Source organism: Rhinopithecus roxellana, chromosome 16 (assembly GCF_007565055.1).
Source record: "Rhinopithecus roxellana isolate Shanxi Qingling chromosome 16, ASM756505v1, whole genome shotgun sequence".
Taxonomy (NCBI): Eukaryota; Metazoa; Chordata; class Mammalia; order Primates; family Cercopithecidae; genus Rhinopithecus; species Rhinopithecus roxellana.
This window is the reverse complement of record NC_044564.1, coordinates 17,429,208-17,456,594: the sequence shown is the minus strand read 5'-3', so window position 1 is coordinate 17,456,594 and position 27,387 is coordinate 17,429,208. Positions and strand designations below refer to the sequence as shown.

At 52.3% G+C, this 27,387-nt stretch overlaps 1 protein-coding gene across 7 annotated transcripts; it reads left to right on the top strand.

Annotated features, from left to right (window-relative positions):
* Positions 1–533: 533 nt before the first annotated feature.
* Positions 534–26,357, top strand: CIZ1 (CDKN1A interacting zinc finger protein 1). 7 transcript variants are annotated; one of them, XM_010367805.2, is made up of 18 exons: positions 534–752; positions 1,322–1,475; positions 1,696–1,811; positions 4,232–4,303; positions 6,717–6,961; positions 10,613–10,691; positions 10,887–10,995; positions 11,997–12,339; positions 12,496–12,691; positions 12,920–13,041; positions 13,645–13,842; positions 14,997–15,121; positions 21,968–22,055; positions 22,554–22,667; positions 22,872–23,018; positions 25,255–25,324; positions 25,540–25,661; positions 26,015–26,357. In XM_010367805.2, the coding sequence occupies exons 2-18, from the start codon at positions 1,327–1,329 to the stop codon at positions 26,222–26,224; spliced, it is 2,505 nt and encodes an 834-aa protein (XP_010366107.2). In that variant the 5' UTR covers positions 534–752; positions 1,322–1,326; the 3' UTR covers positions 26,225–26,357. The 7 variants fall into 7 exon arrangements, with proteins under 7 accessions (XP_010366107.2, XP_010366106.2, XP_030775623.1 ...); XM_010367804.2 differs by having other exon boundaries at positions 10,598–10,691; XM_030919763.1 differs by having other exon boundaries at positions 10,598–10,691; positions 22,554–22,769.
* Positions 26,358–27,387: the final 1,030 nt, after the last annotated feature.

Here is a 27,387-nt window from a genome sequence, read left to right as displayed (position 1 = left end):
CGATCCTACAGCCTCGGCCTCCCAGAGTACTGAGATTACAGGCAGGAGCCACCGTGCCCGGCCCCTAGGGTTGTTTTTTGATAATTGGACTCGACCTTCCTCACGCACTCCTTCCTTAGCCAAATTTACTGAGAAAGGACTTTGAGGTGGACTCCCCCTCCACCCCTCCGTGGGCAAACTCCTGCCGGACTGTAAGACCTTGGCCGTCCTGTCGCCTGGCCTGGGTCCCTCGAATGAATGTACACCCGCCAACTGCGCGCCCTCTCCCACCGCAGCCCCGCGCCGGGCCCCAGGATCGCAGGACCGCGGCGGCCGCAGGGAGGTCGGTTGGGAACAGGTCCTTCTGGAAGTCCCCCTCGATGCCCCCGCGGGATGGCTGACCCTTCCGGGCGGCAGACGGACCTTGGTCTCCGAGCCTCCCCTTCGCGATGCGGAGGACGCGGTTCGGAAGGTGTGCGTCGCCCAGGACCGCCTCGCACCTGCTCGCGCTCCGCAGCCGCCCCCGCAGCGGGGCGGGTGCACTGGGCGGGCTAGGGTGGCGCGGCCGGCGGCGCCTGGACCTCCCGTCCCCCAGAGGGCGCTGCCCCGGCCGGCCCCGCCCATATTTGGGCCTTACGAGCCCACAGGCCCTGGAGAAGCCGCGGGGAGGCCGGGAGCCCGCGGGCCGGAGCCGCCCGGCGGGAGAGTGGGGGCTGGGCGGCCGGCCCACCTGTGGGGGCGACTTGAGCGTTGAGGGCGCGCGGGGAGGCGAGGTGCGGGGCTGGGGGCGGCGGGATCGTGGGGATCCGCGCGCGAGCTGGCTGTGTCTGCGGAGTAGGGGCCTGGCGGGGTGGGAGCGGGCGGAGTGGGGCTCGAGGAGGTGGCGATGGTGGGGAGAAGCCGTCCCACGGGGCTCAGGACCGCGGTGATGGGGTTGGACGGGTGTCGATGTTATTGACACCTGGGGCCGGGAGAGGGTTGCGGTATTGAAAAGGAGGTGTGAGTGGGGAAGTGATGGGCGCAGAGAGAGGCTGAGGCTGAGTGTGGGAGGATGGAGCCGCCAGAAATGGAGAGAGGGAGGGATTTGAAGGAGGGGCTGTTGGCAGTATCTGGGGGGCATTGGCAGTAGGGTGGTTGAATCTTGCCCCTGGCAGGATTGGCGGTAACTTGCAAGGATGGGCCAAGCGAGTGTGGCAGGCTCTTGGCAGGACTGGGAGTGCAGCTGTGAAAGCTCCTCTGCAGTCTTTGCAGGCTGTGGCTTGGGAGAGTAGCCGTGGATGGAAGGGGAGCAGGCCTGACCTATGGTGGGGACCCCTGGCCTTACTCTGCTTTCTGCCCCTAGCCATCATGTTCAACCAGCAGCAGCAGCAGCAGCTCCAGCAGTTACAGCAGCAGCAGCTCCAGCAGCAGCAATTGCAGCAGCAGCAGTTACTGCAGCTCCAGCAGCTGCTCCAGCAGTCCCCACCACAGGCCCCGTTGCCCATGGCTGTGAGCCGGTGAGTTCCCCCTCAGGGGGCGATGGCTTCAGCCTTGCCACTCTGACCCATGTCTCGGAGCTCCTGATCCCCATCCTTTTTCCCAGTGCCATCCCCATTTGAGTCCTGGAGATCACCTGTTCCACAGAGTGGGGCAGAGAATGGAGGTGAGAAGTCTTGGGGAAGAAGGAAAGTCTGACTTTCCAAATAACCCTCTGACACCCCCCCTCCCAACACACAGGGGCCTCCCCGCACAGCAGCCACAGCAGCCGCTTCTGAATCTCCAGGGCACCAACTCAGCCTCCCTCCTCAATGGCTCCATGCTGCAGAGAGCTTTGCTTTTACAGCAGTTGCAAGGTATGGATGGCCCCAGGCCTCTTCTCAGTCTCTTTTAGTGTAGCTCCCTAGCAGCCCATTGCACTAAATCTCAACTCCACACAGCAACCCTCAGAGGGAGCTATTCTTGGCATCCTAGTTCACTCATGAGGACATTGAGGCTCCAGGAGGTGAAAGTCCCTAAGCTGCTAATTTGAATGCAGATCTGTCTGATCACAGAGGTGTGTCCTTGGCCGTGGTGCTGGCTCTTTGGGTGGTACTCAGCACACTTCACTCACATTCAGATTAGATGCCATTTGACAGATGAGGAAGCTGAGAAGGGAAATCATTTGCCTTGCATCAGCAGTGGCTAAGCTGGGCCGATGCCTGGGCCTCTTGACCATCCAGATATCTGAGTGGTTGTCTCTAGCCCTGTGCATTAAGCCTGTGGCTTTGTCTCAATTTCCCAATATGGAGAGCAGTCTCAGCTCTTCCTTCCAAGATGCTGCTCCCTTTTTTTTGTTTTGTTTTGTTTTTTCAGACAGAGTTTTGCTCTGTCACCCAGGCTGGAGTGCAATGGTGTGATCTTGGCTCACTGCAACCTCTGCCTCCTGCGTCCGGTCCAAGCAATTCTCCTGCCTTAGCCTCCCGAGTAGCTGGGATTACAGGTGCCCACGACTACGCCCAGCTAATTTTTGTATTTTTAATAGAGACGGGGTTTCCCCATGTTGGCCAGGCTAGTCTTGAACTCCCAACCTCAGGTGATCCACCCGCCTTGGCCTCCCAAAGTGCTGGGATTATAGGTGTGAGCCACTGTGCCCAGCCAATATGCTGCTCCTGATTCTACTGGTAACCCCCTAAAGAGAGGTACAACCACAATCCCATTTTACAGACAAAGAAACTGAGGCCCAGAGGGGGGTCATGTGCCCAAGATTACATAACAAGTCGGTATTGATTAGATGGTGGTCACTCTGTGGACCTGTCAGGGCCACATGGGTGTGGATGGTCCTGGGAACTGACTTAAAAATGATAAGCAGGTAGGTAGGGAGAGAACCACACACAGGGACCTGCCACATATAGATATACATTTTCCTTTTCTTCTTTCCCGTTTAAAAAATTACAGTCTTCGGCCATGGGCTGTGGCTCACACCTGTAATCCCAGCACTTCGGGAGGCCAAGGTGGGAGGATCACATGAGTCTAGGAGTTCGAGAACAGCTTGGGTAACATGGTGAAACTCTGTCTCTATTAAAAATACAAAAATTAGGCCAGGCGCGGTGGCTCACACCCGTAATCCCAGCACTTTGGGAGGCCAAGGTGGGAGAATCACGAGGTCAGGAGATCGAGACCATCCTGGCTCACATGGTGAAACCCCGTCTCTACTAAAAATACAAAAATTAACTGAGTGTGATGGTGTGCGCCTGTAGTCCCAGCTACTCGGGAGGCTGAGGCAGGAGAATTGCTTGAACCCGGGAGGTGGAGGTTGTATTGAGCCGAGATCACGCTCCAGCCCAGTGACAGAGCAAGACCTTGTCTCAAAAAAAGAAAAAAGAAAAATACAAAAATTAGCTGGGTGTGGTGGCGTGCGCTTATAATCCGAGCTACTCAGGAGGCTGAGGCATGAGAATTGCTTGAACCCAGGAGGTGGAGGTTGTAGTGAACCAAAATTGCATCACTGCATTCCAGCCTCAGTGACAGAGCAAGACCCTGTCTCAAAAAAAGGAAAAAAAAAAAAAAAAGAAAACAAATCACACTCTTGGCCAGATGCAGTGGCACGTGCCTGTAATCCCAACTCTTTGGGAGGCCAAGGCAGGAGGTTTGTTTGAGGCCAGGAGTTCAAGATCAGCCTGGGCAACACAGCAAGACCCTTTCTCAAAAACAAACAAAAGAATAAAAATCACACTCTTTCAAGTGGGAAAAAAGGTTAAAAATGGGGATAGGAAAACCCGCAGTGTCATCTGTTGACTCACTCACCACCTGAAGAAAACCACCAGTCAGCATATTTGTCTGTTTCATCCCATTTTCTTCTAGGCACAGAGTTGGGGATTTGTATCTGATGATGGTGATTGATATAAGTCCCAGGCTGTACCTTGTTTCTTTTTCACTGAATAGAATGGCATGATCGTTTACCATAGGATTTGATCATCTGTGTTAAGATTATTTTTAATAACTGTTTAATATTGCACCAGAGGGCTATGCCTTTGTTTATCTAACCCTTCTTAGCTGTTTGGCTCTTTCCTTTTTTTTTTTTTTTTTTTTTTTTTGCTTTTTTCTTTCTTTTGGTTTTTTTTATTTTTTGTTTTGTTTTGTTTTGTTTTGGGTTTTTTTTTTTTTTTTTTTTTTTTTTTTGCTGTTTTAAGTAACCTTGGGATGAATATGATGTTTGAGAGTGTCTTCTCACTGAGTCAGGGGGGATGGATGTTTGATGGCTCTTGATAAGTATTGCCAAATTGCTTTCCTAAAGGACTGGACCAGTTTGCAATGCCACCAGCCACGTATGACACTGCCGGTCTCACCATGCCCACGGCAACACTGGGTATTATATACTTTTTATATATATATATAAACGTATATATACATATAATTAAGTTGGTTGGCAAAAAGAAGCTATGTCATGAATGTTTTAATTGACATTTCTTGGAGTACTAGTGCAGTTAAACATTTTATATTTGTCTGTTGAACATTTTATTTCTTTTTGTGACTTGTCCATGTCCTTTGTTCATTTTTCTTTTAGGTTGTTTCATCTTTTGTCTTATTGTTTTTAAGAGCTGGTTGGCTCTCTGCATATATGTATATATGTATTTGTTTCAAGTTAATGTTAATTGAACATTTACTATGTACCAGGCACATTTGTATATTTCATTGAATCCTCATAAAACATTGTGAGGCAGGTGCAATTATTATCCCCATTTTACAGATCAGGGAAATCAAGCTAAGCAGGGGGAACTGATTTGTTCAAGGTCACAGAGCTCGGCCGGGCGCAGTGGCTCAAGCCTCTAATCCCAGCACTTTGGGAGGCCGAGACGGGCGGATCACGAGGTCAGGAGATCGAGACCATCCTGGCTAATACGGTGAAACCCTGTCTCTACTTAAAAATACAAAAAAAACTAGCCGGGCGACGAGGCGGGCGCCTATAGTCCCAGCTACTCGGGAGGCTGAGGCAGGAGAATGGCGTAAACCCGGGAAGCGGAGCTTGCAGTGAGCTGAGATCCGGCCACTGCACTCTAGTCTGGGTGGCAGAGTGAGACTCCGTCTCAAAAAAAAAAAAAAAAAGGTCACAGAGCTCGTACTGTAGAGACTGGATTTGAACCCGGCACTCACAGCACAGCTGACCCATGCTTTAAGCTTTAACCACTGTGCTTCCCATCCCAGCACTGGGGCAAGAGTTCCAACTGCCTTTCATCCCTTAAATACTTCCCAAACTCTGGGCCTCCCCTGAGGTGCAGAGCTGAGTTAGATGATGTGAAGCAGAAAGCAGACAAGGAGCTGGATGTGGTGACTCACATCTGTAATCCCAGCACTTTGGGAGGCCAAGGTGGGCGGATCACCCTGAGGTCAGGAGTTTGAGACCAGCCGGCCAACATGGTGAAATCCTGTCTCTACTAAAAATCCAAAAATTAGCCAGGCATGGTGGTGGGTGTCTATAGTCCCAGCTACTTGGGAGGCTGAGGCAGGAGAATCACTTGAACCTGGGAGGTGGAGGTTGCAGTGAGCCAAGATCGCACCACTGCACTCCAGCCTGGACAACAGAGCGAGACTCCATCTCAAAAACAAAACAAAACAAAAAAAGCAGACAAGGAAAGTATGTGGCTTGTCCTAGAACTGGAAGCTGGGGCCTTTGGGGACACAGTCTGCGAAGGTCTCTTGGAGGAGAGACACCTATAGGGAGTTCTGAAGGGTGAATGGGAGTCAGCGGATATAACAGCCCAGGCAGAGGGAACAGCACATTCAAAGGCCCTGAGGCAGGATGTCTGAAGGACTGCACAGGGACATGTGACTGGAATATAGTGGGGACATGTGGGGAGAATGGCAAGAAAGGAGACTGGAAAGGTGGGAAGGGCCAGACCATGCAGTGAGGAATGGGCTTTGCTGCCCAGCAGCAGGGAGCTATGGAAGTGTTTGGGCAGAAGGGAGAGATGAACTTAGAATATGGCTTGAGAAAGATGACTGTTTGCCGCCATCCTGTGCAAAAGCTGTGGCTGGAATTCAGGCAAAGGATCAAGCGGTTTTGGGAGGAGGCAGGGAGTGGGAGTGGGGATGGAGCGGGAAAGTCAGATTGGGAAGAGGCATGGGAGACAGAGTTGATAGGATCTGGGGATGGCTTGCATGGGATAGGGCAGAGAGAGGGAGGAATGAGGAAGACCCCAGAATCTTGGCTGGGGCAGTAGGTGGATGGCGGTGCCCCTCATAGAGAACCTGGGCAAGCTGTACCTCCACTCTGTCTCTGTTTTGTCATCGGGAGAAATAACACCCACCCTGATACCTGCTGGGCCGAGGGACTGAGGCAGTGTGAGGAATGGGCTTAGCACAGTGCCTGGCTCATAGTTGCTGCTGATAAAGGGTAGCTGGTGGGGGTAGGGGTGGGTGTCCTGTTATCCCAGGGACCAGCCCTCCTGCTGGTTCTCCCTATGGGCTGTGCTAAGTCTCTCACCTACTCTGTGGCAGACTCTAAAGCATGCCTGAGGGTGAGCAGGGTTTTGGGGAATGCTAAAGGCAGCACCCCCACCCCAGCTGGGGCAGGAAAGAGCGCTAAAGCCTCCTTCACCACGAGTGCCCAAGGTGAGACTGAGCCTGAGCTCTAGTCTCTTCCCTTCGGCTGCCCTTGGGTGGAAAAGTCCCCTTCAATTATCTGGGATGTTCCCATGATGCTCTGGGGCACTGACGCCTGACCCTACCTTCTGCTACCTGACCACAGTGTGACCCCTCTTCTCCTCACTTCTTGCCTGCAGGTAACCTCCGAGGCTACGGCATGGCATCCCCAGGCCTCGCAGCCCCCAGCCTGACAGCCCCCAGCCTCACACCCCCCCAACTGGCCACTCCAAATTTGCAACAGTTCTTTCCCCAGGCCACTCGCCAGTCCTTGCTGGGACCTCCTCCTGTTGGGGTCCCCATGAACCCCTCCCAGTTCAACCTTTCAGGACGGAACCCCCAGAAACAGGCCCGGACCTCCTCCTCTACCACCTCCAATCGAAAGGTGAGTGATGGGTGGCGTGAGTCAGATGGGGATGGGAGTGGGCGGGAGGGGACCCTGGGTGTCAGCCCCAGTGCCACCCACTCTGGCTCAGCCTGGGCCTTCGAACAGGTCACACTCCCTTTATGCCTCAGTTTCCTCATCTGTAAAATGAGGGGGCAGGAATGGACTTGTTTAGTGTTTCCCAAACTTCAAATATTCTTGTATCACCGAAGGGATTTTTGCCATGCACAAATACTACCAGTACTATCATTTACTTAATGTTTCTTTTTTTGAGACGAAGTTTCACTCTTATTGCCCAGGCTGAAGTACAATGGTGCAATCTCGGCTCACTGAAACCTCTGTTTCCCGGGTTCAAGCGATTCTCCTGCCTCAGCCTCCTGAGTAGCTGGGATTACAGGCTTACACCACCACGCCCGGCTAATTTTGTGTTTTTAGTAGAGATGGGGTTTCTCCATGTTGGCCAGGCTAGTCTCAAACTCCTGACCTCAGGTGATCCACCCGCCTCAGCCTCCCAAAGTGCTGGGATTACAGGCGTGAGCCACTGTGCCCAGCTTAATGTTTCTTTTAAAATTATTGGTGTGGCTGGGCCTGGGGTCTCACGCCTGTAATCCCAGCACTTTAGGAGGCCGTGGTGGGTAGATCACCTGAGGTCAGAGGTTTGAAACCAGCCTGGCCAATATGGCGAAATCCCTTCTGTACTAAAAATACAAAAATGTCGCCGGGCATGGTGGTGCACGCCTGTAATCCTGACTACTCAGGAGGCTGAGGCAGAAGAATCGCTTGAACCCAGGAGGCGGAGGTTGCAGCCTGGTGAAGAAGAGTGAAACTCTTGTCTCAAAAAATTAATAAATAAAAATAAAAATAAAAATAAAATTATCGGGGCATGATGGTGCATGCCTGTAATGCCAGGGACTTGGGAGGCTGAGGTGGGAGGTTTGCTTGAGGCCAGGAGTTAGCAGCTGCAGTGAATTACGATCATACTACTGTACTCCAGCCTGGGTGACAAAGTGAGACCCTGTCTCAAAAAAAAGAAAAAAAAATTCAGTACTGCTCAGTAGAAATAAAATACAAGCTGTATATGTAACTTAAAATTTTCTGGTAACCACATTATAAAGTAGAAAGAAATGGGCTAAATTAATATTACTAACTTATTTAACCCAATCCCATGTGAAACTATTATTTCAACCTGTCATCAATATAAAAAATGAGGCTTTTTACGTTCCTTTTTTAAAAACTACGAAATCTTCACAGTCTGGTGTGTATCTGATACTGACCTCTCAATTCAGCCCGGCCAGTTTCAACTGCTCTCCTGAGGCTGTGGGGCGACTGTGTGGGATAGCATGGCTTTGAATGAGTGAACTTCCTTTCTGTTACATTTGTTTTGAAAGGAAACATATCATAACCTGACATGCTAAAAATTATCTAAGTTAATTACCATTCATAGAAGTATAAGAAATTGCTGGGTGCAGTGGCTCACGCCTGTAATCCCAACACTTTGGGAGGCTGAAGAGGGCAGATCGTTTGAGGTCAGGAGTTCGAAACCAGCCTGGCCAACATGGTGAAACCCCGTCTCTACTAAAAACACAAAAATTAGCCGGGCCCTAGCGGCGGGTGCCTGTAATCCCAGCTACTCAGGAAGGCTGAGGTAGGAGAATCGCTTGAACCTGGAAGACAGAGGCTGCAGTCAGCCAAGATCATGCACTGTAGCCTGGGCAACAGAGTGAGACTCCGTCTCAGACAAACAAACCAACAAACAAAGTATAGGAAATATAACTCGGGTACAATGCTATAAAATCCTAAGCTATGCGCTGTTGCCAGCTATAGGTTCCAGCCTGCAGCCCCCTGGCAACTTGTGTGTTTGAGAGGTGTTTACCTTTTTCCTGGCATAAGCAGGAGATCTGCAAAGGGCTCACCTCCTCCCTAGACTGTCCTATCCCGGAAGGTCCCCGCAGCTCCTCCCTCACACACTGCTCCTGGGTGCATTCCAGGGCAGGGACAACGCCACTTCTGGAGGTGAGGGCTTTTCCTCCAGCGAGCGGCCCTGCCTCCAGCCTTCCAACGGGCCTGTTATCACAGATCTGGTCTAGTGTCTAACCTGTCCTGCCCTCATTTTTTCACGTATGGAAAAACCCAGGCTCAGAGATTGGGGTGGGGGTGGTCCTGAGTCCCACAGCTGTCGAGGTGGACCCAGAGCCCAGGCCTCCTGACTCTCAGGCTGGTGCCTGTGTCGTGCAGGGTGACAGCTGGGTAGTTTCTGAAGGGCAGAGTCCTGATGTGTCCAGATTGCCATTTCCTGCTCAGTGCTCATTCCTTGGGCTTAGCAGGAGGGAGGGAAGGAGGGAGGGAGGGAGGCTGCAGGCTTCTGGTGGCCTCCTGGGGTACCCTGGAAATGGCCAGAGAGAGCTGTGTGTTTATTTAGCAGACATCTGGAAGTCCCTGCAGGGGACTCCCTGGTGCAGATGATGTATCTGGCTTCGCCCTCCCTGAGGTCTTGGACGGGAATGGGGAGGGTGGTGAGAGATATTAATGCAAATAATGCTCCAACCAATTAATTAAGATTGTGGAGGCCGGGTGCGATGACTCATGCCTGTAATCCCAGCACTATGGAAGGCCAAGGCAGGAGGATCACTTGAGCCCAGGAGTTCGAGACCAGCCTGGGAAACACAGTGAGACCCTGACTCTATGGAAAAAGAAAAAAAAAAAGAAGACAGAAATGCCACGAAAAGGAAGTGGGTTCTGGACCCATTCTGGAGTCAGGAGGGCTTCCTGCAAGAAGGGCTTCTGAAGCTCTAAGTGAAAGCCTGGGGTCAGGGCCGGGCTTGGGGCTTGACCAGAGAGAAGGCCAAGGGAGATAAGCAGAGAGGGCTGGTTGCCGGGGCAGGGAGTGTGCAGAGGCCAGGTTGTGCAGGGAAGGGGTGGGTGTGCAGAGTGTTTTCAGGCTTGGCGTGAGGCATGCACCAGGGCTGCGGGAAGCCATGGGAGGGCTTTAAGCCTGAAAGAAGAGACATGATCAGGTTTGCATTTTAGAAGGACCCCACTGGGCCAGGTGTGGTGGCTCATGCCTGTAATCCCAGCACTTTGGGAGGCCGAGGCGGGCAGATCATCTGAGGTCAGGAGTTTGAGACCAGCCTGGCCAACATGGTGAATCCCCAACTCTACTAAAAATACAAAAATTAGGCAGGTGTGGTGGCGTGCACCTGTAATCCCAGCTACTTGGGAGGCTAAGGCAGGAGAATCGCTTGAACCCAGGAGGCGGAGGTTGCAGGATTGTGCTATTGCATTCCAGCCTGGGCCACAAGAGTGCAACTCTGTCTCAAAAAAAGAAAAAGAAGGACCCCACTGGCTACTTCGTGGAAAACTGGGTGGGAAGTCAGGTCAGGAGGTAGCACTGTGGCCAGGAGAAGGCTTCGTGTCCTCCAAACCTGGGTTTATTTAACAGACAACTAGGTAGAGTCCCCTAGACACCATTGCTGGGGCATTTTTACTAAGATCATCCACTCGGCAGCTCTGGGGCCAGGCCCACCAGAGGTGCTTGGGGCCTATCATCCCCTGGAGGATGGGGGCAGCTGCCCTTGGGCAAGGGGGTACTGATAGGGGTGGGTATCGGATGTCAACATAGTTTCTGAAAGGAAGCAGGATTCTTCTTCTCAGACAATGCCTGTGGAAGACAAGTCAGACCCCCCAGAGGGGTCTGAGGAAGCCGCAGAGCCCCGGATGGACACACCAGAAGGTGAGGGAGGGAGGCTGCTGGCCCTTCAGAGGGACATGGATGGGGCGGGGCCGGTGGGCGGGTCAGCAGGTGATAGAGGCAAGTGTGGGAGGCTGGGGTTCTTGGTGGGAAGGTGGGGAGCCCAGTGCCTATCTCATGGAGGTCAGAGATGCTCTCCCCAACATCTGAGTTCCCTTGCTCATGCCTCCATTCCAGACCAAGATTTACCACCCTGCCCAGAGGACATCGCCAAGGAAAAATGCACTGCAGCACCTGAGCCTGAGCCTTGTGAGGTGTCCGAGCCGCCAGCCAAGAGGTTGAGGAGGTAACTGATGCTGAAAACCTGACCTGGGCCTGGGTGCCCTGTGCTCTCATTCCTGCAAAGGCAGGGGTGGCAGTGGCAGAGGGGGTTCACCCTTCAGTGGAGCTGGAGCAAGGAAAGGGCCTTGGCCTCTGACTTGGAGGAAAGCCATACTTTTTTCCGCATCTGACCTGGGGAAGCTCCCGGCCAGACTCTGGTGTCTTCCTTGGGACTGAGCCACCTGGAGGCCAAGCTGGATGGCTGGGTGGGAGGGATAAAGATGTTCATCTGGGGCCGCAACAGGCAGGTCGTTTACAGAGCCAGTTGGATACATGTCAGCAAATTGTGGGAGGTGAGAATGACTCTCCCCGGTTTATTTAGGTGAAACTGAGGCCTAGACAGCCAAAGAAGTTTGCCCAAATCCCCAGCCTGTAAGTAGTAGAGCCAGCATTAGAAACTGAGTCTTGGGCTGCGTGCGGTAGCTCACAACTGTAATCCCAGCACTTTGGGAGGCTGAGGTGGGCGGATCACCTGCAGTCAGGAGTTTGAGACCAGCCACCAACATGGAGAAACCCCTTCTCTACTAAAAATACAAAATTAGCTGGGCGTGGTGTTGCATACCTGTAATCCCAGCTACTCAGGAGGCTGAGGCAGGAGAATTGCTTGAACCGAGGAGGCGGAGGTTGCAATAAGCCGAGATCGTGCCATTGCACTCCAGCCTGGGCAACAAGAGCGAAACTCCATCTCAAAAAAAAAAAAACAAATAAACAACAACAACAAAAAAACAAAACAAAAAGAAACAATCTTGGGCTGGGCATGGTGGCTCACACCTGTAATCCCAGGTTTCACCACGTTGGCTAGGCTGGTCTCGAACTCCTGACCTCGAATGATCCACCTGCCTCAGCCTCCCAAAATGCTGGGATTACAGATGGGAGCCACCATGCTTGGCCTAGTTTTGGCCTTCCTTGGGAGCCCCTGGGGCCTCTTTGAAGACATGACTGGGATTTTCTTTTGATCCTTCCTAGCTCAGAAGAACCCACAGAGAAGGAACCTCCAGGGCAGCTACAGGCGAAGGCCCAGCCACAGGCCCGGATGACAGTACCGAAACAGACACAGACACCAGACCTGCTGCCTGAGCCCCGGGAAGCCCAAGTGCTGCCACGATTCCAGCCACGGGTCCTGCAGGTCCAGGCCCAGGTGCAGTCACAGACTCAGCCACGGATACCACCCACAGACACCCAGGTGCAGCCAAAGCTGCAGAAGCAGGCACAAACACAGACCTCTCCTGAGCACTTAGTGCTGCAACAGAAGCAGGTGCAGCCACAGCTGCAGCAGGAGGCAGAGCCACAGAAGCAGATGCAGCCACAGGTACAGCCACAGGCACATTCACAGGCCCCAAGGCAGGTGCAGCTGCAGCAGGAGGCAGAGCTGCAGAAGCGACTGCAGCCCCAGGCACGTTCACAGCCCCCAAGGCAGGTGCACCTGCAGCTGCAGAAACAGGCCCAGACACAGACGTATCCACAGGTCCACACACAAGCACAGCCAAGGGTCCAGCCGCAGGAGCAGCCTCCAGCGCAGGTGCCAGTACAGCCACCAGAGCAAACCCATGAGCAACCTCAGACCCAGCCACAGGTGTCGGTGCTGGCTCCAGAGCAAACACCAGTTGTGGTTCATGTCTGCGGGTTGGAGATGCCATCTGATGCAGTAGAAGCTGGTGGAGGTAAGTGAGCACTGGCTTCCAGCTGGTCTGGTGACAGAACAGCTCTGCCCAGACCCTTCATTCCTCCCCTGACTGGGTGCTGCCTGGGACTGATGGCTAGGCCCGGAACCCAGGTCCAGGGTCATCCATGCTGGAGGCCTCAAGGTTCTGGCTGCGGACGGAGAAAGCAGCTCTTGGGCCTGGGGTGGGAGATGCACTCTGGGAAACAGAGCACATCTGTCATTTCAGGCATGGAAAAGACCTTGCCGGAGCCTGTGGGCACCCGAGTCAGCATGGAAGAGATCCAGAAGGAGTCGGCCAGTGGCCTAGATGTGGGAGAATGTGAAAACAGAGCTAGAGAGATGCCAGGGGTGGGTAGAGGCCCTGATGTGGCAGTGTGAGGGCCACAGAGCCCAGCAGGGTGGGATGGCCTCTTTCTGCCCCAGGCCACCTCAGGGCCTCCTTGTGTTTCCCCCACTGTGAAATGGGATGACAGCCCTCTGCCTAGGATGGGTGGACAGACCAGGCTGGGCTTGACAGTGGTCTGCATGGGACCTTCTTGCTGTTGTGCTGTCTTCACATCTGTCCCTTCCAGCCTGCCCATCCCCAAGCAAGAGCCCCGGTCTTGCATGGGTAATGTTGCCCTCATGGAGAGAGCATAGAGTGGAAGCCTCTCTGTGGGGTTTGGGTCCCAGCTCTGCATAACTGGGCAAACCCTTTCCCTTCTATGAGTCTTGTTTCCCCATCTGTCGTACAAGGGGTGGGACGGGTGGTACTGTAGGCCGACCTGGGTACACATCCTGACTGCAGTGCTTTCTAGCTGTGTAAGCTGGGGTGGTCACCTAACAGCTCACAGCCTCAGTTTCCCTATCATCAGGAAGATCCAATGAGACAATGTTGGTAGATGTCGAATGCTGGGCTGGCCCACTGTAAGTACACAGTTGGTAGAAGCTCAGTTTCTACTCCCCATGCAGGTATGGGGCGCTGGGGGCTCCCTGAAGGTCACCATTCTGCAGAGCAGTGACAGCCGGGCCTTTAGCACTGTACCCCTGACACCTGTGCCCCGCCCCAGTGACTCCGCCTCCTCCACCCCTGCAGCTACCAGCACTCCCTCAAAGCAGGCCCTCCAGTTCTTCTGCTACATCTGCAAGGCCAGCTGCTCCAGCCAGCAGGTACTGATACAGGAGATAAGGGTGGGGAGGGGTGGGGCCTGCGTGGAATGCACAGCCTGCCCTCCCAAGGCTGCCTCAGGCTGCACTGGGCCCTGCCTCCAGCAGCCATGCATTTGCTTGGGAAACATTTCCTGACCAGCCAAGAAGGCAGGTTTTGGTGGTTTTGTTTTTTTGTTTTTTGTTTCGAGACAGGGTCTTACTCTGTCTCCCAGGTTGGAATGCAATGGCATCATCTCAGCTCACTGCAGCCTCTACCTCTTGGGCTCAAGCAGGTTTTTAGAGTCCGGCAGACCTGGTTCATATCGGCTCTGAGTAGCTGGGGGACCTTGGAAAGCAAAGTCCACCCTGTGCCTTTTTCCTCTCGCATCAGACAAAGGAAGGTTTAGGGTCGGGCACGGTGGCTCACGGTGGCTCAATCCCAGCACTTTGGAAGGCCGAGGTGGGTGGATCATGAGGTCAGGAGTTTGAGACTGGCCTGACCAACATGGTGAAACCCCATCTCTACTAAAAATACGTGGTGGTGTGCATCTGTAATCCTAGCTACTCAGGAGGCTAAGGCAGGAGAATCCAGGAGGCAGAGGTTGCAGTGAGCCGAGAAGGAGGGAAGGAAGGGAAGGGAAGGGAAGGGAAGGGAGGGGAGGGGAGGGGAGGGGAGGGGAGGGGAGGGGAGGGGAAAAGAAAGAAAGAAAGGAAGAAAGAAAGGAAAGAAAGAAAGAAAGAAACGTTTAGAATCTACCTCACTGGGTGGTTCTGGGGAGTCACCAATGTGACGTTGGAGTCCTGAGCGCAGGCCTGGCCCAAAGTGAGTGTAGCAGTAATCATGATCGCGTTGTACTTGTATTATTACTACTCTTGTGCTATGAGCTGTGTTACTCTGTGCCTCACCTGGCAGAGCCTTGGAGACCTGGATGCTAACCAGGCTGCTGCTTGTCTTTGAGGCACTCACACATCCTCTGGGAGGGGCAGAAGCTTGGGCTGGCATGTGCCCTGTGTCTCAGTTTATCGTGCCTGCTCCAGCCTACACAAGAGAGAAATGTGTGGTGAGAGAAATGGGCTCAGAGTGATGAGGTTGGGGTCTGCCTCCCCAGGCCCCAGCCTTGCCCACTGTTCCGGGCTCACACCCCAGGCCCATCCCTCACTCCCTCCTGCTGCAGGAGTTCCAGGACCACATGTCGGAGCCTCAGCACCAGCAGCGGCTAGGGGAGATCCAGCACATGAGCCAAGCCTGCCTCCTGTCCCTGCTGCCCGTGCCCCGGGATGTCCTGGAGACAGAGGATGAGTGAGTGGGGGATCGTGGAAGCTCTGCGTTGGGGGTAGGCGGTCTCGTCAGCCAGGGCCTGAATCTGCCGTCTGCAGGGTCTACCTTTGGATTAAGCATTGCCGCCGCCAGCCAGGCCTCCTCACACTGTTAACTGTGTGACCTTGAACCTCAGTTTTCCCTGCCTGTAACATGGCTTGGTGAGGGACATAGTGCAAGAATTCATGACAGTCTCTTAAGGTTCCCTCTAGACAGGAACAGTGTGACCATCCCTGTGGGAGAGGACAGGTTGTGGCACAGACCCCTGCCCCCTGCGGCACATGTGCTGACCCCGCTGTGGGGTGACAAGGCTGAGGATCAGGTTCTTTTGTGGTTGGAGGTTAGGGCTTCCCTGTGTCTCCCCCTTTCATTGTCATGGGGGCCTGTTTAATCAGAAACTTCAGCCCTCTTGGGGTCTGGAACTAGACTGGGGCGGGAAGGCCTGGCGGGCAGCCGGAGGTGCTTTCAGGACTCTGTGGGCAGTTGTAAAGGTGTGCAAGGGCTGGGACGTGTCATCTCAGCAGCAGGACCATGTTAGCTAGGGCCACAGCTGGGACACAGGCTCTGTCTCATGAGACAGCTGCTTCTCAGCTCCAGATCTCTTAGTTTTAAGAAGCATCCAGAAATCCAGGTTTGTATGTGAAATCTCCCAATTTCAGAACGTTAACAGCTAGTTCAGAATTGACACAAAACAAACCCTATGGAGGGCAAATCAAACACTTTCATAGGCTGGATGGTCCCTTGAGTCAGTGGTCACGGGCTCTGTCCTGATTTTACAGAGGTCACGATTTGAAGCTTCCAGGTGGGGCTGAGGGGACAGGAAGGGCTCTTGGTGACCTCCGCTTGCCTGCAGCTTGCGTCTCTGTTAGCTGTTTCTCACGTTGAGAAGAGTTTCCTACTTGGGTGAAATAATCATAAACACAGGAGAATGATGACTCACCAAGACGTTCTTTGCTATTAGTATCATGGTAAAAAAAAAAAAAGCTAACGGGAAATGATCTAAAATACTCGAAAGTAGGGGATTGGTTAGATGGTGAAAAAGCCCGTCCAGCTCATGGAACAATGAACACATAGGATAACTGGGGAATTTATAATAATGTGGAAAGGTGATGCAATGTCAAAGTAAAACAGGATTCAAAATTGCATCTGCAGAATGAGTTGTTTGTATAAAAATAGATCTTGTGACACAGAAGAAAACTAAAAAAGACATACTTAGCACAAGCTGTTAACAAACTTCAGGTGTTGGGGATTTATCAAACCCTCTCCCAATGATATCTCTCCATGAAGTCTTCTCTTGAATCCTACTTGGCCCCGAGGCGGTCAAGAACATTATGGTCAGGTGCAGTGGCTCAGGCTTGTAATCCTAGCACTCTGGGAAGCTGAGGTGGGCAGATCACCTGAGGTCAGGAGTTCAAGACCAGTCTGGCCAACATGGTGGAACCCACTTCTCTACTAAAAATACAGAATTAGCTGGTTATGGTGGTGCATGCCTGTGATCCCAGCTACTTGGGAGGCTGAGGCAGAATTGCTTGAACCCGGGGGCAGAGGTTGCAGTGAGCTGAGATCACACCACTGCACTCCAGCCTGGGTGACAGAGTAAGATTCCATCTCAAAAACAACAAAAATGTAAAAAGTCCCTCCAGTCCCTAGCTACGACCACCTCACCTTAGTCCCCAACACAAAGACATCAATACTGTCCTCCTGCATCAGTGGGGGTTCTTTGCGGTTGTAAGTGAAAAAAATTCTAATTTCTGTAAGACAGAAATTAGCTTGAGCAAAAAGGAGCAACGTTTGTGGCTTAGGTAAGTGGGAAGGCAAGAGATACAGCTGGACCCAGGGGATACCATTTCTTAGAGAGGCTCCATCTCTTACTACAGTGGGCACCAGGTACCCACAGCCCCAGCCTCCCTGCACAGTCACCTCCAAGGAAGGGCAGTCACCTGTGTCTGCAGTAGCAGAACAGTTTCTAGGGAAAATGCTGGTTAATTTGGTTGTGGTTATGTGCACGTTTCTGAAGCAATCCCCTGGCCAGGGATGGGGTGTTCTGACTGGCTAGGCCTAGGCAGGCCAGCTCTACCCAAATCACATGGAAATACGTTTCCCCATGGAAGGCAGGGGGGTGTTCCCAGGAATGGGGCTGAAGGCTGGATCCCAATACCCTAACTGGGGGAGTGCCTGTCTCCTTCCTCCTCAAAGCCCACAGGGCAGGTGCTGTGAAATAAGCCCTTGCCTACCGTAGCCATTTCTTTTTTTTTTTTCTTGAGACAGTCACACTGTGTCACCCAGGCTAGAGTGTAGTGGCATGATCATGGCTCACTGCAACCTCCGCTTCCAGGTTCAAACAATTCTCGCGCCTCAGCCTCCCAAGTAGCTGGGATTACAGGCGTGCCACCATGCCTGGCTAATTTTTGTATTTTTAGTAGAGATAGGGTTTCACCACGTTGCCCCAGGCTGGTCTCGAACTGCTGGCTTCATGTGATCCCCCAATCTTGGCCTTTTTTTTTTTTTTGAGATGGAATCTTGCTCTGTTGCTCAGACTAGAGTGCAGTGGTGCAGTCTCAGCTCACTGCAAACTCCACCTCCCGGGTTCACACCATTCTCCTGCCTCAGCCTCCCGAGTAGCTGGGACTGCAGGCGCCCGCCACCACACCCGGCTACTTTTTTGTATTTTTAGTAGAGACAGGGATTCTCCATGTTAGCCAGGATGATCTTGATCTCCTGACCTCGTGATCTGCCCGCCTTGGCCTCCCAAAGTGCTGGGATTACAGGTGTGAGCCACCATGCCCGGCCTTCTTTGGCCATATCTGGGCAGCCTCAGACATGACACTGGCACAAGGTATCCGCCTGTTTGATGACCATGTTCTCTCCCCACCCCCTTTCTTCATTTATTGTGTTTTTCTCTCACAGAGATCAAAATGCACATTAAAAAATAGAGCCAGACTGGCATGGTGGCTCACACCTATAATCCCAGCACTTTGGGAGGCTGAGGTGGGGGTATTGCTTGAGTTTAGGAGTCCAAAACCAGCCCATCCTGAGACCTGTGCCTCTACAAACTATAAAAAATTAGCCAGGCCTGGTGGCATGCACTTGTAGTCCCAGCTACTTAGGAGGCTGAGGTGGGAGGACTGCTTGAGCCCAGGAGGTGGAGGCTGCAGTGAGCCTGGATCATGCCACTGCACTCCAGCCTGGATGACAGTGCGAGACCCTATTTCTTTAAGAAAAAAAAATGCAAACTTTACAAAACTGTGTTTAAAAGGAAAATTCCACAGCAGTGCTGCCCTCTGGAGCAAGCTGCTTTAAAGTGATTGTGTTGCTTGCAGCAGTATTAAGATTTTACTGAGGACAGTAAGTGTCCCTAAATCCTAAAACCTAAAACCTGATACTCTCACTGTGTGGCTGATGTGCCTTTTTTGACTAAAAAAAATTTGTTTCTGATTATAAAAATAATTCACTCATTATATAATGTTTTGAAACTACAAGGACACAAACACACAAGAAGATAAAAATCACCCATAATCCCATTACCCAGAGATAAACACTGCTTACATTTTGACCTAGTTCTTCTTGTGCGCCTTTCTGGATTTATACAATCTTTAAAAATAAAAATCAGATTCATGCTACATGACAACACGAACACTTTCTGTCTCTAAGCAACCCTCCCCGGCAGAGCTCTTACAGCGCTTTCTCAGTGGACATGGGGGTTATGTGCCCCCTAAAATTTATGAAAAAATTGTGTACTTGCATATTTTATAGAGAGTCCTTATTTTCACTGATTCAGACACTTTTTTTTTTTTTTTTTTGAGACGGAGTCTTGCTCTGTTGCCCAGACTGGAGTACAGTGGTGCGATCTCGGCTCACTGCAACCTCTGTCTCCCAGTTCAAGCAGTTCTCCCGAAGCAGTTCTCCCGCCTCAGCCTCCTGAGTAGCTGGGATTACAGGTGCCTGCCACAACGCCCGGAAAATTTTTTTGTATGAGGCAGGGTTTCGCCATGCTGGCCAGACTGGTCTTGAACTCCTGACCTCAGTGATCCGCCTGCCTTGGCCTCCCAAAGTCCTGGGATTACAGGCGTGAGCCACCGCGCCCAGCCAGGGTTTTACATATATTTGGCTTTTCTTTCTTCTTTTTTGAGACAGTGTCTCACTCTGTCACGCAGGCTGGAGTGTAGTGGCGTGATCACAGCTCAGTGCAGCCTCAAAACTCCTGAGCTCAAAGAACCCTCCTCCCAAAGTGCTGGGATTACAGGCGTGAACCAGCGGTATGCCCAGCCTTGGTTTAGCAAGCTGCCTACATAAAGGATACACTCTGGCCAGTGATAGCACAGCCCTTGTCATTGACGTTTGTTTGCTTTTTAATTTTATTTTATTTTATTTTATTTTATTTTTTTGAGACGGAGTCTCGCTCTGCCGCCCAGGCTGGAGTGCAGTGGCCGGATCTCAGCTCACTGCAAGCTCCGCCTCCTGGGTTCACGCCATTCTCCTGCCTCAGCCTCCCGAGTAGCTGGGACTACAGGCGCCCGCCACCTCGCCCGGCTAGTTTTTTGTATTTTTTTTCAGTAGAGATGGGGTTTCACTGTGTTAGCCAGGATGGTCTCGATCTCCTGACCTCGTGATCCGCCCGTCTCGGCCTCCCAAAGTGTTGGGATTACAGGCTTGAGCCACCGCACCCGGCCCTTTTTAATTTTCTTATATCTTTCAACATGTAGAAGTTTTAAATGTTTATGCAGTCGGATCTATCAGTTTTTTCCTGTATAATTTCTGGCTTTGATGTTGTATGTTGGAATGATCTTTCCCAACCCAAGATTAAATAGTTGCTCTCCCCTTGTAAAATATTATTTTATTTATTTATTTATTTATTTTCTGAGATGGAGTCTTGCTCTTTTGCCCAGGCTGGAGTGCAGTGGCGTGATCTCAGCTCACTGCAACCTCCGCTTCCCGGGTTCAAGCAATTCTCCTGCCTCAGCCTCCCAAGTAGCTGGGATTACAGGCACCCGCCACCACACCTGGCTAATTTTTTTTTTTTTTTTTTTGTATTCTTAGTAGAGATTGGGTTTCACCATGTTGGTCAGGCTGGTCTTTTTTTTTTTTTGAGACAGTCTCGCTCTGTCACCCAGGCTGGAGTGCAGTGGCGCGATCTCGGCTCACTGCAAGCTCTGCCTCCTGGGTTCACACCATTCTCCTGCCTCAGCCTCCTAAGTAGCTGGGACTACAGGCGCCTGCCACCATGCCTGGCTAATTTTTTTTGTATTTTTAGTAGAGATGGGGTTTCACTGTGTTAGCCAGGATGGTCTCGATCTTCTGACCTCATGATCCACCCGCCTCTGCCTCCCAAAGTGCTGGGATTACAGGCGTGAGCCATCATGCCCGGCCTTGGTCAGGCTGGTCTTGATCTCTTGACCTTGTGATGTGCCTGCCTTGGCCTCCCAAAGTGCTGGGATTACAGGCATGAGCCACGGCACCCGACCCTGTTTTATTTTATTTTTTGAGACTGGGTCTCTGTCACCCAGGCTGGAGGGCAATGGTGTGATCTTGGCTCACTAAAACCTTAACCTCCTGGGCTCAAGTAACTCTCACACCTCAACTTTCCAGGTAACTAGGACTAGAGGTGCACACCACCATGCCTCATTTTATTTTATATAGAGACAAGATCTCACTATGTTGCCTAGGCTGGTCTTGGACTTCTGGGCTCAAGCGATCCTCCTGCCTCAGCCTCCCAAAGTGCTGGGATTATAGGCATGAGCCACTGTGCCTGGCCCGCTTTTTATTTATTTATTATTTATTTTGGAAACAGTGTCTTGTGTTGCCCCAGCTAGATTGCAGTGGCACAGTCATGGTTCACCACAGCCTTGACCTCCTGGGCTCAAGCAATCCTCCCACCTCAGCTTCTGAGTAGCTAGGACTATAGGCATGTGCCACCAAACCCAGCTAATGTTTTTTATGTTTCATAGAGATGGGGTCTTGCTATGTTGCTCAGGTTGGTCTGAAACTCCTGGGTGCAAGCAGTCCTCCTGCCTTGAGGACTGGGATTACAGGTGTGAGCCATTGTGCCTGGCTTCCCTTTTTGAAAGTGTATGGTTTTTATTTTTATGCCTGACTCTCTGGTAGTTCAGCTAGAATTCATTTTCAAGTAAGGTGGAAGGTGGAAGCAGAAGGCTTTTCTTCTCCAAGTAGACAACAAATTGTTCTGACATAACTTGTTGTATAATCTATGCTTTTCAATACCAATTTATCAGAAGCTGAATTCTTTTTTTTTTTGAGATGGGGGTCTCACTCTGTCACCCAGGTTGGAGTGCAGTATCTTAGTTCACTTAGTTCACTTAGTTAGCACTATCTTAGTTCACTGCAACTTCTGCCTCCCAGGCTCAAGCAATTGTCCCACCCCAGCCTCCTGAGTATCTGGGACCACAGGTGCATGAGCCACCATGCCTGGCTAATTTTTTGTATTTTTGCTAGAGAACGGGTTTCGCCATGTTGCCCAGGCTGGCGAAGCTGAATTCTTACCAATATTTGAACCTGGTTAGGCCTTTCCATTCTTTCCTATTGATACAGTGTCAGGATGTACATCACACTACACAGTTTTATCTATTGTAGCTTGTGGTTTTCATTTTAAAGGTTGGCATCCCCAGTGCTTCATTCCCCTTCCCCCTAAAGTTTCCTGGGTTATTTCTGCTTAAGTACTCATCCAGATGAACCTCAGAACCGTTGTGTTAAGCTTCCGTAAGAGATCCTGTGGGAATTGCTATTGGAATGGCATTACACTTATGGAGCACTCTCGGACAGCTGCTGTCTTTCTGGCTTCACATTGTACTTGATTTGACTGTTGTCATTCAGGGAGCCTCCACCAAGGCGCTGGTGTAACACCTGCCAGCTCTACTACGTGGGGGACCTGATCCAACACCGCAGGACACAGGACCACAAGGTAGGAGGGCCTGCACGCTGCAGAGGCACCCGCACTGCCGTCTCCAAGCGGAGGCCAGGCAACACAGAGTCCCAGTAAGAAAGTAAATGTTCCTCTTTGTCCCTGCACCCGCATAACCCACAATGCAGTTCTGGATGAGTCAGTCTTGTTTCTTCTTCGGGCTTCAGGTTCCCCATCTGTCCAGTGTAGGCCAGGTACCATCTCACCCTGCCATTCAGCTATGGGGCTCACAGGTTATTTGGGCAGCTGCCCTCTCTCTCGTCTTCTCTCTGTGTCTGTCCTGTCTCTGTGTTGCCATCTGCCATGGCATCTCTCAGCCACCCACACCACGAAGAGATGTGTTTGCCCACGTTCCAGTGCAGGGGTGGAGCACAGCCCAGCTTCTTACAGATATGGTGGGCCTGCCCAGGGGAGGTGAGCTCTTGCCGGGCCCTGCCTGGGTGCTAGTCAGGGGGCTTGCACCTGGGGACACTGCTTGGTCGGCCTGCCTTTTTCCAGATCGCCAAACAATCCTTGCGACCTTTCTGCACCGTTTGCAACCGCTACTTCAAAACCCCTCGCAAGTTTGTGGAGCACGTGAAGTCCCAGGGGCATAAGGACAAAGCCAAGGAGGTAACCCGAGCTCCCTCAGAGGACATGGGCCCAGAGAGGTACAGAGCCTTGGCCAAGGCCACGCAGCAAGTTGAGGTTTTTCCCAGCCCAAACTCACAGCAGGTCTGGAGGGATTGAGACTGTCAGGGGAGGGATGGGGTGGGCAGGGCATGGCCCCTTGGCTGTTCAGAGCTGACCTGAGCCCCTTGCCTACTCCCTGGACAGCTGAAGTCGCTTGAGAAGGAGATTGCTGGCCAAGATGAGGACCACTTCATTACCGTGGACGCTGTGGGTTGCTTTGAGGGTGATGAAGAGGAAGAGGATGATGAGGATGAAGAAGAGATCGAGGTTGAGGAGGAACTCTGCAAGCAGGTGCTCGGGGGAGGATGTGGGAGGCGGGCTCGGTGCTGGATTCCCAGCCCAGAACAGACCTCATCCCACCTCCCGGAGGCCAGACACTGGGCTGGCATCTGTGGGCACTAATGCATGCCACAACTGATTATTACTGTCAACTGCCTTCTGCATGACTATGTAATTATGCATGATGACTAGAGAGTGGCAGTTAAAATATGCAAAGCCTGACTGAAATTTGGACGTGTGTGGAGGAAGGGAAAGGGAACAGCATCAGTAAAGGCACCAAGGTGGGAAACTATGTAGTGTGCAAAGGAAAAGTCAGATGATAGTGATGATAATGGTGAGGCTGACAGCAGCAGACATCTTTTATTTTATGTATGTATGTATGTATGTATGTATGTATGTATGTATTTATTTATTTTTGAGACAGAGTCTCACTCTGTCGCCTGGGCTGGAGTGCAATGGTGCAATCTCAGCTCACTGCAACCTCTGCCTCCCAGGTTCAAGCGATTCTCCTGCCTCAGCCTCCTGAGTACCTGGGATTACAGGTGCCTGTCACTACGCCCAGCTAATTATTTTTGTATTTTTAGTAGAGACGGGGTTTCACCATGTTGGCCAGGCTGGTCTTGAACTCCTGACCTTGTGATTCACCTGCCTCGGCCTCCCAAAGTGCTGGGATTACAGGCGTGAGCCACCGCACCCGGCCAGCAACAGACATCTTTTTGGGCACTTACTGTGTTCCAGGCGTGTGTACTAAGCACTATCCTGGCTGAATCTCATCAGATTGGATGGCACGAAGTGAAACTTCAGAGTCCACGTTTCCAGTGCCGCAGCTACCCTGTCTCCCATCAATGAGGCGCTGGAGGAGCTTGGAATCTTTGCAGTTTTTATTTTTATTTTTATTTTTGGAGACGGAGTCTTGCTCTGTCGCCCAGGCTGGAGTGCAATGGTGTGATCTTGGCTCACTGCAACCTCCACCTCCTGGGTTCACGCAATTCTCATGCCTCAGCCTCCCAAGTAGCTGGGATCACAGGCACCTGCCACCATGCCTGGCTAATTTTTGTATTTTTAGTAGAGACAGGGTTTTACCATGTTGACCAGGCTGGTCTCGAACTGCTGACCTCAGGTGATCCACCCACCTTGACCTCCCAAAGTGATGGGATTACAGGCATGAGCCACCATGCCCAGCCAGATTCTTTACAGTTTAGCACGTTTCCAGAGAGCGTCTTCTGGGTCAGGCCCTGGTGATGGTCACAGGGACCCATGAGGGCCAAGGCCTGGTCCTTGCCCTCACCGAGGCTGCCCCAGTTACAGTCCAGGGGCCAGCTGGGGCTCTTATAGGCTGTGGCAGTCACAGTGGGGTATGAAGGGGCTGGGGAGGAAGCGTTGTGGGGGTGGCCTGCAGTCCTAGGCAGGGTAGTATGAGGCCCATCTTCCTTCCTCAGTAGCAACAGAATCTCAGGCAAGCCACTTGGCCTCTCTGAGCCTCAGTTGCCTCTGCTCAGAAATAACAATCTGAACTTGGACAATAAGGGAAACCCAGGGCCCACAGCTTGGTCCTAGGAAGGGCTTAGCAAACGGGGGTGGTTGTCCTTCTTGGAAGCCACATTTGTTTGGTGAGTGGTGGAGGGCACTGCTAGACTTGCTAGGACTGACATGGCCAGAGTCAGATGACCTCATCTGGAAGGGGCTCACATCCAGCAGGTGAAATGCAGAGTCTTTGATCCCCTGAACCCACCCCCTAGGACCAAGGTCACTGCAGTATTGGATAGGACCTTAGGGAGCTAGCAGGGGACTCATGGTTGAGTGTGAACTATGGCTTAGACCTACAGGGTTCCCTGCCCAGCTCCTCCGCAAACCAGCTGTGCAACCCTAGACAAGTGAGTTAATGTCCCTGGGCCTCAGTTTCTTCTTAGTAAAATGGGTGTAGCCATATAGGGTTGTTATGAGGATTCAATCAGATGACACATGATATCTTGGGCACACCTGGCATGGATTATGGTCCCTGTAGGAGCAGGAGGACTTCCTGGAGGAGGGGGCTAGTTGAACAGAGTCTAGAAAGTATAGATTGGGAAGAGCACTCTAGGAGGCAGGATCATCATGTGCAAAGACTCAGAGAACACCACCCACTACCTCCTGGAAATCGAGGGGATTCTGTGTGTCCAAGGGCAATGGGGGGCTCCAGGCCCCTGACCTGTGTCTGGGCGGTGTCTAGGGGAAGCCAGATCCGAGGCTCATGCTTGCATGTTTTCAGGTGAGGTCCAGAGACATATCCAGAGAGGAGTGGAAGGGCTCGGAGACCTACAGCCCCAATACTGCATATGGTAAGGCCCCAGCCCCGAGCCCACCTGCAAGAGCTTCAACCCTTGGGCCCAGCCTCCACGTGACCCTCCCAAGATTCCGGCCATGGCATTCTGGCTGAGAAGCCTTCTCTTCTGCTCCTGCCTAGAGGGTCGGGGCGCACATGGGCCCCTAGAGAGGGAGGGACACCTCGCTGGTACAGGGATGCGAGTGCAGACCCTGCCATCCCGTCCTACAGGTGTGGACTTCCTGGTACCCGTGATGGGCTACGTCTGCCGCATCTGCCACAAGTTCTATCACAGCAACTCAGGGGCACAGCTCTCCCACTGCAAGTCCTTGGGTCACTTTGAGAACCTGCAGGTGAGCCGGACATCCTGCCCTGTCCTCCCATGGCCACAGACTCAGTCATATCCAAGCTGATCTGGGTGGCTAGTGGCCACCCCTTCTTGTGCTGGGCCTCAACCCCAGGACACCACCCCTGCACCAACAGGGAGAACATTAGAGCTGGGGTGGGGTTGGGCTCTTATTGTTCAAGGGGCTGCTGAGTGCGAGGCTGTTAGCTCCAGAGCCTTGGCCCAGAGAGGCTGAGTGCATCACGCAGGGTCACAGAGTGCACTAATACTGTCTCAGCCAGAGCTGGGGAAGTAGCTGCTGGCCAGGAGCATACCATGTAGGGAGGAGACCCTGACCTTACCTGCACCTTCTGTATCCAGAAATACAAAGCGGCCAAGAACCCCAGCCCCACCACCCGACCTGTGAGCCGCCGGTGCGCAATCAACGCCCGGAACGCTTTGACAGCCCTGTTCACCTCCAGCGGCCGCCCACCCTCCCAGTCCAACACCCAGGACAAAACACCCAGCAAGGTGACGGCTCGACCCTCCCAACCCCCACTACCTCGGCGCTCAACCCGCCTTAAAACCTGATAGAGGGACCTCCCTGTCCCCCGGCCTGCCTGGGTCCAAATCTGCTAATGCTCTTTAGGTGTCTGCCTGGAAACTTTGACATGGTTCGTGTTTTTACTCAAAATCCAATAAAACAAGGTAGTTTGGCTGTGCAGTTCCCACCAGTACTTCTGTCTGGGTGGAGAGGGGAAGGGGGGCACCCCAGCCAGCTCTCAGCCAGCACCCAGCCTCTCTGGGCCATGTGGTGGCAGAACCAGAAGGCCAGACAGGCTCCCTGGGAACCAGGGACTCTGGATCACAAGGCACTTCACCTGTCTGAACTTCAGTTTCCCTCTTTTAAAAAAAGTTTTAGGCTGGGCACAGTGGCTCATGCCTGTAATCCCAGCACTTTGGGAGGCTGAGGCGGGTGGATCACCTGAGGTCAGGAGTTCAAGACCAGCCTGGCCAACATGGCGAAACCCCATCTCCACTAAAAAATACAAAAATTAGCTGGGTGTTGTGGTGGGCACCTGTAATTCCAGCTACTCGGGAGGCTGAGGCAGAGAGAATTGCTTGAACCCAGGAAGCAGACGTTGCAGTGAGCCGAGATGGCGCCACTGCACTCTAGCGTGGGCAAAAGAGTGAGACTCCATCTCAAAAAAAAAATTTTTTTAATTTTTGAGCCAGGTGCGGTGGCTCATGCCTGTAATCCCAGCACTTTGGGAAGCTGAGGTGGGCAATCACCTGAGGTTGGGAGTTTGAGACCAGCCTTGCTAACACGGAGAAACCCCGTCTCTACTGAAAATACAATTAGCCAGGCATGGTGGTGGGCACCTGTAATCCCAGCTACTCGGGAGGCTGAGACAGTGAAGCAGGAGAATCGCTTCAACCTGGGAGGCAGAGGTTGCAGTGAGCCGAGATCGTGCCATTGCACTCCAGCCTGGGCGATTCCATCTCAAAAAAAAATTTTTTTTAATTTTAATTTATTTTTTGAGATGGAGTCTCACTGTGTCTCTCAAGGTGGAGTGCAATGACCCGATCTCGGCTCACTAAAACCTCCATCTCCCAGGTTCAAGTGATTCTCCTACCTTGGCCTCCTGAGTAGCTGGGATTACAATTGCATGCCACCATGCTCAACTAATTTTTTGTATTTTTAGTATAGACCGGGTTTCGCCATGTTGGTGAGACTGGTCTTGAACTCCTGA

Coding starts and splice junctions, on each gene's coding strand:
- CIZ1 (XM_030919760.1), top strand. CDS start 1,327: ATGTTCAACCAGCAGCAGCAGCAGCAGCTCCAGCAGTTACAGCAGCAG. Junction 1,476..1,695: donor TTGCCCATGGCTGTGAGCCG/GTGAGTTCCCCC, acceptor CCCAACACACAG/GGGCCTCCCCGCACAGCAGC. Junction 25,325..25,539: donor CAGCCCCAATACTGCATATG/GTAAGGCCCCAG, acceptor CCCGTCCTACAG/GTGTGGACTTCCTGGTACCC.